This window comes from Tiliqua scincoides, chromosome 5 (assembly GCF_035046505.1).
Source record: "Tiliqua scincoides isolate rTilSci1 chromosome 5, rTilSci1.hap2, whole genome shotgun sequence".
Classification (NCBI taxonomy): domain Eukaryota; kingdom Metazoa; phylum Chordata; class Lepidosauria; order Squamata; family Scincidae; genus Tiliqua; species Tiliqua scincoides.
In genome coordinates this window covers 102,486,466-102,506,063 of record NC_089825.1, presented here as the reverse complement: position 1 = coordinate 102,506,063, position 19,598 = coordinate 102,486,466, and the positions used below count along the sequence as shown (strand labels likewise).

General features: G+C 47.3%; 1 protein-coding gene across 1 annotated transcript; it reads left to right on the top strand.

Annotated features, from left to right (window-relative positions):
* Positions 1-1,228: 1,228 nt before the first annotated feature.
* On the top strand, positions 1,229-2,179 carry LOC136652710 (olfactory receptor 2AP1-like). The gene has a single exon (XM_066629631.1). The coding sequence runs from the start codon at positions 1,229-1,231 to the stop codon at positions 2,177-2,179; it is 951 nt and encodes a 316-aa protein (XP_066485728.1).
* Positions 2,180-19,598: the final 17,419 nt, after the last annotated feature.

The following is a 19,598-nucleotide window of genomic DNA, read 5'->3' as shown; positions in this document are numbered from 1 at the left end:
GTTATTCTAATGCAGACATTTAAATTCTCAATACGTTGATGTTGTACCCAGTCTTTGAGAACAAAACTTCAAGGCAACTTAGGTCCCAATCCTATACTTACCTAGAGCCAATGCTGGGTGCCATAAACGTGCCGTAAAGCATATTTACAGCACCTGGAGAGTAGGGAGCATCAGCACAGGGCCCATGCCAGTCAGGTGCCAGGCCCAGTGTCAGGAGGAGGACACACTGCTGCCAGGGGTAAGTGAGACTGTGTGTGGTGGTGCAGCCTGTGGGGGCTGGGGAGGGCAGAATGAGGGTGTTGTGGGGGGAGGAACTGGGGTGGGAGGAGGGTGGGACTCGTGGAGCCCTGCTGCACTGGATCCTGAACTCAGTGTCAGGCCAGAAGGCCCAACATGAAGGCTCTTGCATCTATGCTGGCAAAATAGCTGGTATAGATGCAAGGGCACCTATTACAGGGGCCAGGGCTTCCCCCGAGGAGATTCCTGGCGGCTCCCTGGATACAATGGTAGCCACTTTGGTGCTGCTGCTCCAGCAGGTGCCGGAAAACATAGGATTGGGCTCTTACAAAGCAACTGCATCTAAAATATGAAGAAGCACTACTTTAAATATACATTAAAGATTTGCCAAAGTAGCATGAGACCTTATTTCCATCATTGGACACAGCTGAAAATTTTGATGTATTTCCAAAATCTGAATCAAAATATACTCAGTATTAAATATCTTACAGCCCAATCCTATGTGTGCACAACCTGTTTATTTCAAAGGGGTTTACTCCCAGATTCAGATGTAGAGGACTGCAGTCTTAGAAAGTGTGATACAGATGCATGAAATATAATTCTTTTTAGTGGCTTGTAGAAATCAAGTAGACAGAGTCCTCTTATAATTTCCTTTAATCAGAATTTTGTCATTGGCAAAATATCTTTGCCATACATTACAGTTAATCAGTGAGAATATTGCCTGAGATGATTACAACCTTAATCTGAAAGAAGGACACTTCTGCAATAACAAATTCTTAGAAGTAGTAACAGGAGATGGAGGAGAAGAGTTTAAAAATTTTGTTTCACATATTCTTAAAGAATATGTGATAATAATCAACCCAAAATTACTTTGCTTTTGTTCCTATAACACAGAAACATCCATAACTATATACCTGGTTAATTCTAATTTAATCTAAGAGATTCCAGAATCCACAGAAGCCTTTTTTGCTGAAGAGAAAGGAGATGAATTATGTCCATTGACAGTATGAGAACCAGAAATCAAACGCAGATCAGTGAATTCATCCTGCTGGGATTTGGAGAGCTTCAAGAAAGCAAAGTGGTTTTATTCCTGTTCTTTCTGCTGATTTACCTTCTGACAATAACAGGGAATGTTCTCATTGTTCTGCTTGTGGTGTATGAGAAGCACCTTCACACCCCAATGTACTTCTTCCTTGGGAATCTGTCCTGCCTGGAAACCTGTTCTAGCTCAACTCTTCTGCCTAGAATTCTAGCGAGTTTCATGTCTGGGAACTGGTCAATATCTGTCAACAGCTGCTTTGTGCAACATTATTTTGTTGGGACTTTCTTAGCGGTTGAATGTTACCTCCTGTCTGTCATGTCCTATGATCGCTACTTGGCAATATGTAGACCCTTGTATTACAGCACACAGATGAATGGCAGGTTATGCCTTGTACTGGTACTTGTATCTTGGCTCAATGGCTTCTTGCCAACTACCCTATCAATAGCCATTATATCCAAGATGGATTTTTGTGGGCCAATTGAAATTGATCATTTCTTTTGTGATAGCTTTCCAATCCTAGAACTCTCTTGCAGCGATACACATGTGATCAAAGTGGTGATATATATAGTGGCCTCTGTGTTCACATTTCCACCCTTTATGTTTACCCTGATATCTTACGTTCTTATCATTCAGGCAATCCTGCGAATTGCGTCTGCAACAGGAAAGCAAAAGGCTTTTTCCACCTGCTCCTCTCATCTCATTGTGGTTACTCTCTTTTATGGGAGTGTTGCAATTGTTTATGGCCTGCCACATAAAGGCAGGCTGAAAGACCTGAACAAAGTCTTCTCTGTGGCTTACACTATGTTGACACCTCTGGTCAACCCTCTTATATACAGCCTGAGAAATAAAGAAGTGAAGAAGGCCTTCATGTGTCTCCTGTTCGGTAGAATTCAGACATAGATATGTCACTGTAAAAATGTTGCTGTGTATCCAGCTGAATGTTACTCTGGTATGGACGAGAAATGTAGGCTTTCAGAGTGGAAGTGTTGTGCTAGTTTATGCCCTACAATGAAACAACTGGCTGAAAGACTTGGACAAGATTGTCTGTTGCTAAGACCAGTGATTCTCAAAGTGGGCTTCTAGGAGTCTAGGGGCTCCCTGAAACCCCTACAAGGACTCCACAAGCACAACATAAGTGGCCACCCCCTGCCTGGTTTGTTCATTCATCCCTTTTGCACCTGCCTTCATGTCTCTCCTTCCTTATTCCTCTCCTGTTCTGGCTCTATGCCAATATTCAACATTGAGCTTGGCACTGCACCACTCTCCTCATCTACCATCTCTCTAGGGCTCCCTGAGACTCCGCACATGTGCTGATGAGGCTCCCTGAGATCTAAAAGGAGTGTACAGGACTTCAGCTCCAGGGACCAAAAGATGAGAAATGCTGGCTTAGACTATTTCGCACCTCTGCTGAATGCTCTTATATATGATCTGAGCAAATAAAGAAGTCAAAAGGTCCCTAGTGTCTCAAGTGTGCTAATTTTTTGGCAGAATTTGGAGAGAGAAATATCAGATAACTTTACATGTCTGCAAATAAACATGCGCATGGACACATGTACACACCTATGCCCTTGGTTGTTCCCTTATAGGAGAATGTATATTTGACTCTGATTGCACAGTACTCCATAGGACCAAGTTGTAGCTTTAACCTTAAAATGTGGGTCTTGTACCATGATCTAAGATTCCTTCTATTTATCCTAACAGAAGAATGTGCTGTTTTTTTGACCAAGTCATAATTTACATGACTTTTTGCAATAAACTAGGGCAGTGGTTCCAAACTCTCAGGAAGCTTGGGAGAAACACAAATTCAAAAAAAACTGACAGCCCAAACCTATGGGCTTTGCCTACCACCACAAAGGTATGTAAGAGAGTACTTACTTTCATGGTGTCATGCACAGTGCAACGGCCACAGTTGTTTTGGAATGGCTGCAGCAAACTCAGTTGCCACAGCCAGCGACCTGCTACAATGCAGGTAGCTGGCAGTGGGTGGGTGGAGGAGCAGAACAGAGTGGACAATGGGAAGAACAGGGGAGGGAAGGAGGCAAAGCATGAGAAGGAGGGATGGTTTCCAGAATCCTATTTCCGTTCTGTGTCCCTTAACTCTCCTCAGACTTACACCAGCCTAATAGCTGGTGTATATCTGAGGAGACCCACTGAGGAAGCAGAGGCTTGCCACAAGGATGGTACTCTGAGGCTTTGCCTGCTTAGCAGGGGTCACTTCGCTGGGGTTTGTAAACCCAGTCAGAATCATGGTTTCATTTCCTGTTTTGCAGGCATTTCTTAGCCATGGGTCAGATAGCCAGAGAAAGTGAATCAACCTGGTTAAAGAAAACAACTGATGCTTAAATGTCTTCTTAGTTCAGAGTCAAAGAAATTCTCTGTCCCTGCTCCATTTCATTTTTGTCTTCTATTTTTCTACAGCTAGATTGTTTTGCTTGATTTTTCAAAATAAAATGTCTTCATTATTCTCCAGAGTGCCAAATAAATGGAAACATTAATGGACAAAAATATTAATCAATAAACCACAGGTTTATTAATAAATTTAATATTATTTAGGGTGTAATCCTAACCTGCTTTCCAGCACTGGCATAAGGGCAATGCAGCTTCGAGATAAGAGAACAAACATTCCTTTACTTTGAGGAGGCCTCAGGAGTGCAACGCAACTTTTGTGACAGCATTCCAATCCTAGAACTCTCTTGCAGCGATACACATGTGATCAAAGTGGTTTTTTATATAGTGGGCTTTGCATTCACATTTCCACCCTTTATGTTTACCCTGATACCTTACGTTCTTATCATTCGGGCAATCCTGCGAATTGCGTCTGCGACAGGAAAGCAGAAGGCTTTTTCCACCTGCTCCTCTCATCTCATTGTGGTTACTCTCTTTTATGGGAGTGTTGGGATTGCTTATGGCCTACCACGTACGTACAGGCTAAGGATCCTGAGCAAAGTCTTCTCTGTGGCGTACACTATATTGACACCTCTGGTCAACCCTCTTATATACAGCCTGAGAAATAAAGAAGTGAAGAAGGCCATCCTGTGTCTCCTGTTTGGTAGAATTCAGACATAGAAATGTCACTCTTAAGATGTCATTGTGTATCCGGCTCATTGCTGCTCTGGTATTGACCAGAAATGTAGACTTTCAGAGTGGAACCGGCCTGGGAGGGGGTGATGAGGGTGGTGACCCATATGTTTGGGTAAGTTCTTTATGGTTCCATAGTCATAAGGCTAGTTCACGAATCATGACTAGAGGGGCAAAAATTGGCATGAATGATGAAATCACAAGAATCATTGTTCTTCAATAGTCCAAAGTATTGTGGAAAAGGAGGACAACTCTGAGCAGTTTGACATGTTCAAGGTCAGCAACTACCTCTCTCAAGTGTTCTCACTGAATTGTATGCAATCACCCTTATTTCATGGCAATCCACTGAAGTATGTCATGAGACAATCCTTTGAGGTCCTCGTTCATGGTGGAATTTGGCTGTGTGACCAGAGACCTTGGTGCAGTGTCTCATGACACACTTCAATAAATTGCGTGATGAATGTATGAACACTACACATACAATTTATTAGCGTGTTGTTGCTAGATAGTGGAAACAGAAGAGAAAAATTTTTTGAAAGGAGAAGGGACATGTAAACATGCAAAGTGGAGGAAGGAAGAGAAGAGGGGGAATGGGACATACCTGAGAAGACACATTTTTCTGAGAAATAATAAATGAGGGATATTAACCCAGGAACCATACATTAATAGATTATTTTGACATATAAGATCCAGGTTTAAATCCCTGCTCAGCCACAAAGCTTCCTGGTCAACCTGGGACTACCTCAGTCTTATCTACCTCATAGGGTTGTTGTGAGGACAAAAAGAGAGAAAGAACAATATACACCATCCTAAGCTCCTTGGAGGAAGGACAGTAAATGAATTCCGGTGGCACGTGTATTAGCACGCCACCGGCGTTTACCCTGCCCGCCCACGAGACACAGGAAGGGCCAGCCTCGCAGCCGATTGGCTGGGGGCTAATTGGTCTGGGGCCACGTGCAGGCTGCTCAGAGAAGCCCGCGCAGTCGGGAGCAGGCAGCGGTCAGGGAAGGACCTCTTGCACGCTGCTCCCCGACTCAGGCCACATTGCTGGGGCCTCGAGCCCAGCAGACTTGGCTGCGGGAGCCCGCCTGCCCTCTCGGCTTACCTGAGGGCAGCGAGCGGTTGCTGGTGGTGTCGCCTGGGTTGGGCTTCTTGGCTGGGTTGCGGTGGGCTGCCTTGCAGGGGCGGCGGTCCAGCTGCGCCCCTCTTTGGCCGCGTGTGTGCGGCTGGTGTGCCCACGCCTCCAGTGGGCTTGGTGTGCCTTGCGGCTGGTGCTTGGCTGCTCGCTTGGCTGCTCTCCTCCAGGCTGCTGGCTGCGCTCAGCGAGAGCGCTCAGCGGGAGCTGCTGAGCGCCCGACCTCCCCCCCACCTCCCTCGCTCAGCGCCCGACCCCCCCCACCTCCCCAGGGTAGTTTGGGTGGCCAGCGCTTGGACGCCCTTGGGGTTGCTCTGCCTCCTGCCCAGCTGCTTGTTGAGCCTGCCCGCAGAGGCACCAGGAGCTTTTCTCCGCACCTTCCTCCGTGTGTTTGGGGCTTTCAGGGCTTCGCCAGCCTCCTCCCTAGCACATAGCTGGGAAGGGCATTTTGCCAGGAGTTTGCTTCCTTTGCTTGCCTATAAGGCCTGGTGGCTGAGTGGTGTTTTACACTCAACATTGAGTGAAGCTAAGCAGAGTCAGCTGTGGTTCAGAATTGGATGGGAGACCACAACTTAGATAGCTGTTTTGCTGTGTCATTTGCATGCTAGTTAAAAAAAAAAAAGGGGGGGGAGGAAAGAAAATAAGAAGTTGATTGGATAAATAAATAAAGAGGTGAGATTAATAATAATAATAATAATATTAATAAAAATAATAAATAATTAAAAAAATTTAATTTAAAAAAACAACAACAAACAAACAAAAAAAACAAATTCCATAATTAAGGAAGTTGTAGTTAAAATATAAATTAATAACGAAACAAAACAAAACAAAACAAAAAGAAAATTAATGATTGTTAAATTATAAGACGGTCATGATAAATAAGACTTCAATCTTGTCTACACTTTCCTGGGAGTAAGCCCCTTTGACTATATTGGGACTTACTTCTGAGTAGACATGCATAGGGCTGGGCTCTCAGAAATAATATATATATTTCTCTAATAGAAATATATTGGAGGGGTGAGAGGGGGCTGTCAGTTGCCACCACTCCCCCCCAGGTTTTTTGTTGAGACGTCTGTATGCCCAATGAGGAATAAGAAATCAGGGGGGAAGGCCCCCCCAGCTTCCAATGATTTCTTCCTCAGAGGAGGAGGATGATACAGCTGAGCTGTGGGCTCTGGTTGCACAGGTAGAAGCTTTTAAGAAGGAGAGTGCAATGTGCAAACGCTGGTTTGGGTGATGGTCAATGCATCAGGTGCTTCCCTCCCCAGGGAGGTCTACCAGGAAGGGACGTGGGGCGAACCTAACGCAAATCCTCTCTTCCGGAGTAACCATTGGAGGAGCTTAAGGAGTCACAGGCTCCAGCCAGACCTCCGGTTGTGCAAGCACAGTGGGACCCTGATGAGCAGCAGCAGCCACAGGTGGCATCTTCCCAGGTTGCTGGGTAGGGACAGTTCAGGTTCTTATCTGTGGGCACTCCATCATTTTCTGGGCACAGAAGAGATTAACCGCTTTGGACAAGCTCATTGAGCGACAGGCTCTGGGACCTCCAGTTGTTCAGGTACAGGCATCGGATCTTGATGGTCTCTGGTGTCCCTTACAGCCTAGCTCTTTATGCTGATGTCCTGTATGGGGTTTTCTCTCAGGGAGCTACGGAAGGGTCAGGTGAGCATCCACGAGTGGCCTAGTGGGATGCGGCCCTGCCTTTGGGTGGTCAACTCGCCTTGGCAGTTAAAGGAAAATTTAGCAGGGCGAGTTTGTTAATGTGTTTAGTTTATTGTGTGAGCAACCTGAGCCAGCCTTGAAGGTGGGTGACCCAGTGCCTGTCCCCCAAGTGGGGTGAAGGCAGGAAAATTGATAAAAATTGGAATAATTGGTTGACCTGATATATTATTTATGCTGCAGTAGTTATTCAAATGTAGGCAGCACGGGCAGCTGCACTTTAAGTACCTGGATATTATCCCCTCGACTGGCAGGTTTCAGAGCAGGATTGTGGGTTCAAATTATCTGGCTGGCCCGGTCCAATTTGGGCGATTGATCCTTAGTGGGCATTTGCTCTGGGTGCAGCCAGGCCAGTGGCAGGGATGTTAGGAATGTGATGTGTTCACCCCCCACTCCTGCTGTGAGTTTAACTCCATGGGGCGGTGCGGCAGGGCAGGTTGCACCCTTGCACATGTCAGCGGGCAGTACAACGGCCAGCACTCGGTGTCCGTGTGCCCCAAGTTGGCAGGATTTAGGAGGAGTCCCAGGCGCCGAGCTGGGCAGGCCAAATGTGGGGGTGGTCAGCCCCCTCAAGCTGGGAAGGTGGCCCACCCTGATTAGAGTAGAGGTGTTGGCTGTATTTTGTAGGGGTATCCGAAGTTTTCGGACGCTCAATCATTAGTTGAAGGTAGTGACAAGGGATTTCAGATTCCTGCGGCCCCTCCCTCCAGGTCTACCTGGGCCAGGAATCTCCTGTCGGTAAAGGGTATGGAAGGAACAGTTTAAGCTAAGATAGATAAGGAATAGGGAGCCGGCCATCTGGCGGGCCCCTTTAAGTCTCCTCCGTTTCCCAATGTTTAGGTGTTCCCGCTACGTGTAGTTCCAAGAAGGTCCCTGGACCTTCCATCTCATTCACCATCTGTCCTATCCTTATGGGGGTTCAGTTAGTGATAGGATCCCTGCACACCTTAGTTCATTATGATATATTCTTTGGACCAAGCTATCAGGGTAGTATGTGGCTGTGGCCTTGACGCCCTTATGGCCAAGGCGGATATTGTGTCTACAATCAGACTCTTGCCCGTCCACCCTGATGATTTTTGTTTGCTTGGTTTTCAGTTTAATGGTTCCTTATATCTGGATAAAGTGCTACCAATGGGATGCGCAATTTCCTGTGCCCTTTCGAGAAATCTGCCTCCCTTTTGGAGTGGTTAGTGGTGAGCAGAGCACGACTCACCTCAATGGTCTATTATTTTGAGGGCACCGCAACTACCCTTACGTTTTTGGTATTGAATTAGACACTGTCCAGCGGTGCAGTAGGCCGCCTGGCAACAGGTTGGTTAGGCTGCAGCAGCTAATACGTGCTGGCCTCCAGGCTCCGAAATTGTCCTAGAGACATTTGCAGGTTCTCGTGGGACATCTGAATGTTGCCTGCAGGGTAGTTGCCCCCAGCCAGGCCTTTTTTCAGGAGGCTGCATGCCTGCATGGCAGGTATTAGAGGCCTCACCATCGCCTGCGGATCACCCAGGACATGAAGGCAGATTGGGTAATCTGGTTACAGTTTTGGAGTTTTATAATGGTGTATCCTTTTGGCAGCAGGAGTGTTTACTTGGGGCGGGGCTGCAGGTTCACTCTGATGTTGCGGGTGGTTTTGGATTTGGAGTTATTTTAGAGAGAGATGGTGTTCTGCCCCTTGGCCGGATACATGGGTTTCAGAAGGGGTTACTGTAGGCATGATTTTTTAGGGCTGTCCCCCCCTTGCGGTGGCAGTTCAATTATGGGCAGAGGAATTTGCCAACTCCACCGTGCGTTTCTGGTGCGACAACCAAGCTGTGGACAACCAGCAGACATCCCGGTCCCCACGGGTAATGGGACTGGTGAGGGTGTTTGTTTTGCATTGCCTTAAGATTAACACCTTGTTTTCATTAGGCACATCCAGGGTCTTGATAACGGCATAGCCGACACCCTATCTTGTTTTTTAGGTGGAGCATTTCCGGCAGCTGGCTCCAGGGGTGCGGCAGGATCCTGACCCGATGCCCCTTTGGCTTAAGACCCTTGGCTGTGCAGAGTGCAGCATGTAATTTTGTCTGCGCTTGCGCCGTCTACCTTCACAGCTATCAAAGGGAGGCAAGGGAATTTGAGGCCTTTTGGGCAGCCCTGGCCATACCCCAAGTCTGGCCTATTCCGCCAGAACACCTGATGCGGTTCTTTTATACCTGCAGGGCATTAACGTATCGTGTGGGTCTTTATCAGTGTACTTGGCGGCATTGGCGTTCTGTGCCAAGGCCTCAAGTTTTGCTGATGCTGGTCTTGTTTGGCTGCACGTCCTGTGGTTTGGGATGCCTTGTTCTGTCATGTTGATGCCTCACCTGTTATGTTTTTCCAGTTTAGGGTCCTTTTTCGCAGGGGAGTGGCGGACCTTGGGTTTCGGGTGGAAGATTACGGCCTGCACTCTTTCAGGACTGGGGCTGCATCGGCTGCAGCTGATATCGGCCTCCCAGCCCGGGACATTCAGAGGATTGGCCGTTGGCGCTCCTGCGCATTTTTGTATTACGTCAGAGAGCCTGACAAGCGCTGAACGGGATTCGCTCGGCTATTCCCCCTCGCCCTGGTGGTAGGGGCGAGGGGTGATGCAGATACCACAGAAATTTCCAGGCGCGGCCTGTGACAGCGGTTGGGCGCTCTTTATACTGGCATTGCCAGGTATTTATAGTGGCACTGCCACAAGTTCCTGTATTGCATGCTATATTTCCGGGCTTGTCCCGTGACAGCGGTTGGGTGCTCTTTATACTGGCATTGCCAGAAGTTTATAGTGGCACTGCCACATGTTCCTGTTTTGCATGCTATATTTCCGGGCTCGTCCCGTGACAGCGGTTGGGCGCTCACTTGCACTGGCTTTGCCAGGTGCTATATGGTTAAGTGATGCATGTTTCTGGAATTGTGATTCCTGTGTTCCTGTCCACAGGTTCCAGGGCGGGAGCAGTTCGGGTCATTATCTTCAGCCACTCCATCATTTTCTGGGCAAGGAAGAGGGCAGCTTCCAGTAGCTTTGGCATGCAGTTGCAGCTTGGTTCCTTGGCTACTGTGCATTGGGTTGCACGGCGGGCAATGCTGTGGGATCAGCTTCTTCCTGCTTTTTATGAGTTTGTGCATGCCCATGCCCAGCCTCACATCGTCGTTATACATTTGGGAGAGAACGACCTGGGCCAGAGGATGACTCTGTCCTTGAGGCTTCAGGCCTACAGCGATATTCTCCACATTAATCAGCATCTTGCGGGACGGTCATCTTATGGTCTGACCTCTTGCCTCACAGTGTTTGGTGTTATGCCTCTGATGTTAAAAAGATTGAACTGGATAGGAAGAAAGTAAATTCGTATGTGAGGCGGGCGGTACCCCTTTACGGAGTCGGTGTCATTTATCACCCAGGCATCAGCTATGATGAGCCCCAGTTGTTCAGAAGCGATGGAGTACACCTTTCGGTGTTGGGCAATTATACTTTTCTTCTTGAATTGCAACTGGGCCTGCGGAAATTTGTTTCCGTGTGGGGCGGTGGGGCCAAGCGCTAGGCTGACCCCCCGGGTGGCAGGTGTCGTGCGGGTTTTGGGTAGGTAAGGTCATATCGGTGTACACCGCAGGGTGGCAAGGGCCGGGTGGACTCCACGCTTGGTCATGCTGGCATTCCCGGCTGGGTGGCGCAGGCTGGATGAACCTCGGCCTGGTGGTAAAGGTGCACCGCGGGTTCGCTCGGGTGGCCTGAGCTAGCCTGCCACCCTGCCCCTTCGGGGTGACAATGAAGGGGGCGGCAGGCTTGTACTGACGCTGCCCTGAGTCTGGTGTGGTCGCCCAAATCACTATAGGGGGAAGTAGACGGGCAGCTCCGTTTCCCCCATGTAGAACCCGCATGACTTATTTGTTAGGCCCTGTTGCAATCTGAAGTATATTTAAATAGTTAATAAAGTGGCCCTTTGTACCATATACCCTTGCCTGTGTCTTTATTGGGGGGTGCTGGGTAATAAATAAAAAGTAAGTAAGTAAGTAAGTTAATAAATAAATACGCGAATCATGGGCCATGTTATATTCTGAGATTTCCTTGATGGATTCCCAGTCTCCCAGATGACCAGAGATGCCTATTTGCTATTGTGTCACACACTTGGAAGGATGCACTGGGAGACTTCCCAATTGTTCCGGAGATCTGTGTCCTCACTAACATACACCTCCAGATTGCACTTCTAATGAGATTGAGGAGGGAAATCAGCATCTAAATATGAATGCTTGGTGACCACAAATGGTCATATTTATCTCAGAACAAGAAGCTCCCATGATGTGACATTGTTTGCATGTGTAAACAGGATGGCCAAGCAAATTGTAGCCACTTGTGGAACTGTCCAAGGCAAGGCTTTTCACAAGCCAGACAGGAGTGGAGAGGAGTTGCTGCAGCAAACCAAATGTCACCCCTCCTTCTTTCACTTTCTCTTACTCAAATTTGTCAAAGGTTCCCAGGCACAACCTATACATTTGTCTCAGATTCACATTTCACTCAGCCCTTCCCTTCTCCTCATTACAACAGAGATTCTTAATGATTGTAAATCATTGTGTATGTGATCATGTATAAAATATAAAAATATTTTATCTGAATTTAAGTAGCACCAATCTCATTGCAGCAAGAATATTCAACATTTTCAGCATGTCCTGTTCTTGATTTTTGCAATTCAAGAGATCAATCAGAATCCAAGACTCTTGCCCAATGTTACCCTGGGATTTCACATCTATGACAACCTGTTTGTCTCATGGAGTATGTATGAGAGTGCCTTGAGTCTACTGTTCACACAGCAAAAGGAATATAACCAACTACAAGCGTGATAGAACAAAACATGTGTTGTCTGTTATTGGAGGGCTTACTGAAGAGACTTCCATCCAGCTGGCCCCAATTACCTATGTCTACAAGATTCCACAGGTACAATACTGATCTTCCCCAATGCCTTTCTATTTAATGATGCTCATTGGATTACATGCACATTAAATAAAAAGCAGAAAACACTGCAAGATGGTCAGCTGAAGTGTTTCTCAAACTGTGGGTCGGGACCCACTAGGTGGGTTACGAGTCAATTTCAGGTGGGTCCCCATTCATTTCAAAGTGCACTATAATTGTAATAGACTTGATGCTACCGTGGTATTTGACTGCATCTGGGGAAATATTACAGATCTATACTTTTAACAGACTACTATGTATACGCTTTTAACAATGGGGCTTACTCCATGGGCAGGAGGTCTGGTCTAGAGGGTAGAGCCTCCGTTAGCACGAAGATAACATCAGAAGGTCGCCAGCTCGAGGACACCGGCATCTCCCTGGATGGCTGAGAATAGCGAGACCTTGAAGCAGCTGACAAAGCCAAGCTGAATGATTCCACCTGCTCTTGGTGTGAGCAAAAAGCACCTTGGCTGCCTTCCATGTGAGAGATGGAGCTGCTTGTCAGCCTGCGTGGGAGAACTGGAGGCCAGAAGTGAGACCAAACCAGGAAGATCCATCTGAAATGTTGTTGGTTCTTGAAAGAGAGAACCTCTATGATTGTAAAAATCCCCTTGAGGGATTTAGAAACGCCTGCCTATGTAAATCGCCTTGAATAAAGTCAGAGGAGTAATCCGATGACCAGAAAGGCGGAATATAAATACCGAGTTATTATTATCACTCCTTGGTAAGTGTGAATAGGATTGGAGCCTTTGGGATGTTTGGGGAATGTTTTAAAACAGATCAGCAACTGCTTGGGAGGGTTCTTCCTTATTCTAAATAAATTTTTAAACTTACACTAATTGTAAACTGTTAAGTTACAGGCAGCCCAATCCTGACCTGCCTGGGGCGCCCAGGCTCGGCAGCGCCAAGAAGGGCTGCTGCTGGATCCTGCATCCCCTGAGCTACCCAGGGAGGCACCTCGGGAGAAGGTGACTTTTGTCCCCTTCCCCCGAGTAAGGTAAGCAGCCCTGCAATGGGGCTACTCACTTTACCGCCGACCAAAAAGTTGGTGGTAAAGGCACTTGTGTAGGACACACAGCCCTACACAAGTGTCCTGAATCCTGTGGAGCTGAGCTCCACGGACCCGCCTCCCATCCCTCCCCCAGGCACACCTACAGCCCACCCCCCACCCCGTGTGACACCTCCCCATCACACCTCCTCCCCACCCTCTCTCCACCCCGCCAGCCTCCCCCCTCCTCGGAACACCTCCTCCCAGCCCCCAGCCCCGCCCCTACCTACCGTTCCATAGCTTGGCAGTCCGGGAGACAGCCAAGCCACAGAAGCTGGGCAACCACCCTGCGCTAGCCCAACACCGGCCAGCGCTGGGCTAGCACTGGCGGGAACCAGCAGTGAGGCTGTTGAATGTACCTTATGGCACGTTTGCGACAGTACTCGGCGGCACGGAGTTATGCCACCAAGCACAGGATTGGGCCCTTAATTGATTTATTTGATTTTGTCACATGGAGGTGTGTGAAAAATTTTTGTGCTTGTTGATGTCACTTCTGGCACGACATCACTTTCCAGGTTAACTACATCATTTCTGGTGAGTCCTAACAGATTGTCATTCTAAAAAGGGGGTGCTAAAAAGTTTGAGAACCACTGTTCTGTTGGGTTCCCTTATGTATCAAGAGGAGAAGAAAGGAAGTTTACCTGACTCTTTTCATTGTGCTCGTGATATCTGGAATAAATCATTTCCTGTAATGACACCTTTTCATCAGTAATTAAAATTTACTCAACATAATCAACTCAGACTAGAAAACGGAAATAGTGTTTGGAATACTTAGAAAAACCGGAATGTTAAGGACTTAATATTGCTAGACATCTCGAAACAATCACATAACTTTAGACCCAAACTTTTTAGCACTAGGACTAACTGTTCAACAACACTCTATTGGGACCCACCTAGGTTTACCAGACTTTTTTAAAGGAGACCTAGAAAGAAATAATATTTTTAAATATTATTTGTTTTAAATATTTCTATTTTATTTATTTATTTATGTGTAATTATAACCAGAAAGACACACAAACATTTATCTCCCCAACATTACACATGCTTGTAAACTGACAGAGCTCAGCTTCTTGCAAGGCAGTTAGCAGCTGCAATATCTGATTTTTTAATAGCTTCAGGGTTTGAGGCAATTAGTTAACTGATCATTCCATCGCTCTTTGGCGACCCACCAAAAATCAGATCACCATCCACCAGTGAGTCCCGACCCACACTTTGGAAACCACTGCTTTAGAAGTTTCTTGTTATTTCAATAAATTTTATTTGCCTCACTTCTCTCATTAGCACTCTTACAGTACATCTGAGACTATTCTGAGTGGCAAAATGGATTTTCCTTCTGTGTACCGGATGGCACCAAGGAAAGGAACTTATTACTTGGGGATTGTCCAGCTTCTCCTGCACTTCAGATGGACATGGGTTGGCCTCATTGTCTCAGCTGAAGATGAAGAAAGCTTTGTACAGAACCTTGCGCCTTTGCTTGATCAGAATAGCATTTGCATTGCCTTCCTGGAAAAGGATGATAAATATGTGTCTGAATTGCAGGAAGATTTCATTGAAATTTCATAAAAAATAAAGGAAATGCTTGTATTAAGTAAAGCCAATGTGATTATTCACAGGGGAACAACTGTTTCAGTCTGTTTTAGCATACGTCTTACATACTTCTGAACTGCACACAAAGAACTATATACGGAAGGTTTGGATCGTGCCACTTGAATGGACATTTTCCTTTTCTCCGGGAAGGCAAGTAATAGGTGAAAACATTTTCTATGGTGCTTTGTCTATCACACCCCACAAAACTGCAGTGTATATACAAGTACAGAGTTCACCATCATAGAGGACTGAATGATACGGAACAGGCAATTAAAAGAGGTACAAACAAGCTGCAGTTCTCTATGCCAGTGGTTCTCAAACTTTTTGGGAGATTTACTCCCAAAGTAAGTTTTTGTGGGGGGAGAGCCAAGGGCAGCAACACGATTCCCGGGATTGCGTCACTAAGGGGAGCTGGGAGGTGCTTTTACTCAGGGCTGCAGCAGGCTTCAGGAGGTACAGGGAGCCCACGCAGCCCTCAGCAGACTTCCCCAAGGTTTGGAATGTGGAGAAAAAAGCAGACACAAACCACCTCCTGGTCATGTTTGTGAATCGGAAGTGGTTTGTGCTCACTTTCTGTCAACATTCCTTGCCTTGGGGAGCCCTGCAGAGGGCTGCGTGGTGCTCCCTGCACCTCCTGGAGCCTACTGCAGCCCTAAGTGAGTAAAGCACCCCCCTTGCCTCCCTTAGTAATGAGATCTTGTGGATCGTGTCCCTGACTCTCCCCTTCCCCTGCACCTTAAAGTGACAGGGGAACCTTCACACTAACTGGTGGGTCATGACCTGCCGGTTTGAGTACCACTGCTCTATGCCAAACCTGAAATGATCAGGAGTAACATGAGCCCTTCTCCTGACATCTGTTATATTTTGAAAAGAAACTGTGGGGAAGGAGAGGGAGCAAACTGGATTCTGCTCATAAAACAATCAGAGAATTGTTTTTCTTTTCAACTAACCCCAGTTATATATCCTAAGCCTTTTATCCTAGTCCTACAGTACTGGCAGGCGGTAGGAATTTTCAGGGTGGGGGAAGGTGGGTGGTGGGTGGAATGGGGTGGGGGAGGGCAGGGCAGGGCAGGGACGGAACCAGCCTGGGAGGGCATGGGTCCAGCACAGTTCTGCTCCATCATATCCTAACCTCCAAGTCAGGCTGCAAAATCTGACATGAAGGCTTTCAAGTCTGTACCAGCAAAATAGCCAGCACAGACTTGAGAAGCCGCATTGTGGGGCCTGTGGCTTCCCCCGAGGAGACCTCCAACCACTCAGACTATGCTGCTGGATGCAAAGGTAACTATTATGATGCTGCTGCACCCGACATTGCTGCCGGGGACAGGATTGGGCTGATAGTTCACTATCAAATGCTGTCCTTGCTCACCTCTGTACAAGTCATCAAAAAAAAAGCTCTGGGGAGAAAATGGAAATTCAGCTCCTGACCTCATTCCCAAGCATTCTTATTCAACAATAAGACATGCTAGCATGTCCTGCACTTCCTGGTTTCTTTAAAAGGATAGCACAAGAAAGGAGAAAAGTAAGGGGACAAGGAAGAAAATTTCTGCTTCCCACAGTCTGCTTTTTCTGCTTTCCACAGTCTTTTTGAGCACTTCTTTTTTCCCCCATTAGACACCTCCTCCTTCCAGATGTGTTGAGAGCTGCCATCTTGGACACAGGAAACGAGTTCAGGAGGGGAAACCGATTTTTTCCTATGACTGTACAGCATGCCCAGAAGACATGATTTCTAATCAGACCAGTAAGAAAGTGGCTAGAATGGCTGGGCAGCATTTTCAAATATACGTCAATGGTGACATTTCAGAAATACTCTAATCTGGATTGGTCCGTTAATTTCACGCAGTGAGATTTTATGATTTCTACATAAAGCAGGTAACACTGCACTTAGCAGAGCTACCAACTTCTTTTTTTTCCTTTCATTGTATTCCATGCCCAGAAGATCAGCATCCAAACCAGAATCACCATCAATGTATTCCCAAGGTTATCTCCTTCCTCTCCTACCAAGAGCCATTGGGGATTGTTTTGGTTTCCCTTGCAATTTCCTTGGCTGTGATTACATGTCTGGTGATGCAAACCTTCCTCAAGAACTGGGATACTCCCATTGTCAAAGCCAACAACCAGAACCTCACCTGTGTCCTCATTTCTATCTTCCTTTGCTACTTTTCTTCCCTGCTATTTATTGGCAAGCCTGGGAAACAGTCCTGCCTTCTCCGGCAAATAGGTTTTGGCATTATTTTTTCTGTGGCCATTTCCTATGTCTTGGCAAAAACAAGCATGGTGATCCTGGCCTTCATGGCCACCAAGCCAGGCAACAGGATGAGGAAATGGCTAGGGCAGAAAGTAGCCTACTCCATTGTTTGTTCCTGCTCTTTCATGCAAGCAAGTATCTGTATTGCCTGGAAGACAATCTCTCCTCCATTTCCGGATGCTGACATGCATTCAGAGACAGGGCAAATCATATTGGCATGTAATGAAGGTTCTCTCATCATGTTCTATTGTGTTTTGGGCTACATGGGTATTTTAGCCACCATCAGTTTCACTGTCGCTTTCCTAGCCAGAAAACTATCAGACACTTTCAATGAGGTCAAGTTCATCACCTTCAGCATGCTGGTCTTTTGCAGTGTTTGGATCTCTTTTCTTCCAGCTTATCTCAGCACTAAGGGAAAAACAGTGGTTGTAGTGGAGGTGTTTGCAATCTTGGCCTCCAACACGGGCCTGCTGGCTTGCATCTTTTCCCCAGAATGTTATGTTATTGTTCTGAGATCTGATCTCAACTTCAAGAAAATGCTAACAGAGAAGAGGAATTAAAAGACCAGATACTAAAAGTGGTGTTATTTGTTGTGTTGTCCGATATTCCTCTGATGTTTATTTCAGTGAAATTAATCCAGGCTAATCGCTATTGCTTTAGGGTGCTAGAAGAGTTAGGCTGCAATCCTATCATGCATTGGAACAGGCAAGCCAAGAGCCTTGCTCTGTGTCCAGCGCAGGATAGGGGCCCAAGGCAGCTCAGCTAGAAATAAGGAGAAACTTTCCCCCTTACCTCTGGATAAGGTATCCTGACCACTATGGGTCTCCTTGGACTTGTGCCATCTCCTGAGGTGACACAAGTCCAAGGAGGGCTTGAAATCACTCCGAATTCCCTGGGAATGGGGTTTGAGATCCAGCATAACTGCCAGATCCCAGCCCTGCCTCCCTCTCCCCAACTGCCCACCCCCAGAGCCACCCACCACCCACCCTCCCCCACCCTGGAACACCTCCCTCCTGCCTCCTTCCCGCCCACTCCAGAATCTTGCATCAGAGCCTCTGCACGCCAGCTGGCACAATCACGCTGCCTCGACCCTTTGGGTTGGCAATGAGAGGCTTAGCCGATCATTGACTGACTGGAGTCTTGAGTCAGGGGAGGCAGACAGCTGGAACCGTTTCCCCTGTTTAGATCCTGCATGTTCTCCGATCGCCCAATTACAGCAGGGAGATTGGAGTTTGTATGGCCAGACTGGAACACATCCCTGAGGGGATTGGTGGATGGCTGGGGCTGGGGGGAGCAGAGGTAATTTAAGGACGCAGCAACAGCCCCCCTTCCTTCTTTACTCATGGGCACCGAGCGGACACCCACCCACCCACCCATTATGCAGTCTGAGTTGTACAGGTCACCTTTTTGGGCCCGGTAGGAAATTTTTGCTGCCTGTCAAGATTGGATGGTGACAGGCAGTTTTTTCACCTACCCCAGACTACTGTGGGTATGAGGCTGCGCCCCTATTATACAATTGGTCACTTTATGCTGGCAGGTGGTGTGGTTGAGGCGTGCTTGGGACTGTGGAGTGCACCTTCAGACAGCATAGGCAGAACAGAACCCGAAAGCAGTCCTCAGTGGCTCAGCGGCACGAGGAAATTGACTGGGGCCCTGGCCGGGACTGCGGGGGTCCTCCTCAGATGCTGAGCGGCTCGAGGTGGCATGGCCCGTGGTCTGGCTGCCTTCCCCTTATGGGACAGACCTGGATGAACTACGTTTCCCAAGAATGGGGCGCAGCTTGGAGTCGGGTGCACATCCAGCCTGGAGGACAGATTTGGTTCAGGGGCCACCTAGTGGTCCCACCTCCGCATCACACAGGGGTTTCACTGCCCCTGCAAGTGCAGGTCTCAGCCTCCTTTTCTGTATTAAAATGCTAATAAAGTGGTCCTTTCTCCCACGTGTGTTGTCTCGAGTGTTCATTGGACAGTGCCCAGACAATGGGCATCTAACATAGTGCCCTGCTGCAAATTTTACATTGTTAAATGTTTAATAAAGTGGCCTTTAAGTTCAAAGCCTTGATTTTGTGTGCTTAATTTGGGGTGCATGGGTTTGTTTCTTTGCACTCTGCATTAAATTACCTTTCCAATGCTATATAACATGGTGGTCTTCATACATACCAAGATTTCACAATTTTGCTCACTAGTGTCAAGCTCAGTTTGCTGCCTCCCTAAAGCTTGATGCCCAGTGCAACTGCTACCCCTACACCCCCTTAGCTACACCACTGGTCTGTGGGGGCATGGGGAGGGTGGGGGAGGGCAGGACATTGTGGACCTTGGTGCATTCCCTAGTGGAAGGGGACTTTTGTCCCCTAGTGGAAGGGGACAAGGAGATCTCTGGTGGCCCCAGCGGTACCACTGCAGTAGCCATTTTGGCACACCTCATCCGGTGGAGCTGCTATGGATAGGATTGGGCTGCCCATGGATAAACATCCTGAAAATCATTGTTTTCAGTAGTAAAATATTAGGCATTGATGAGAGTCTCACATTTTATTTTTCACCCTCAATCACATAGTGACTA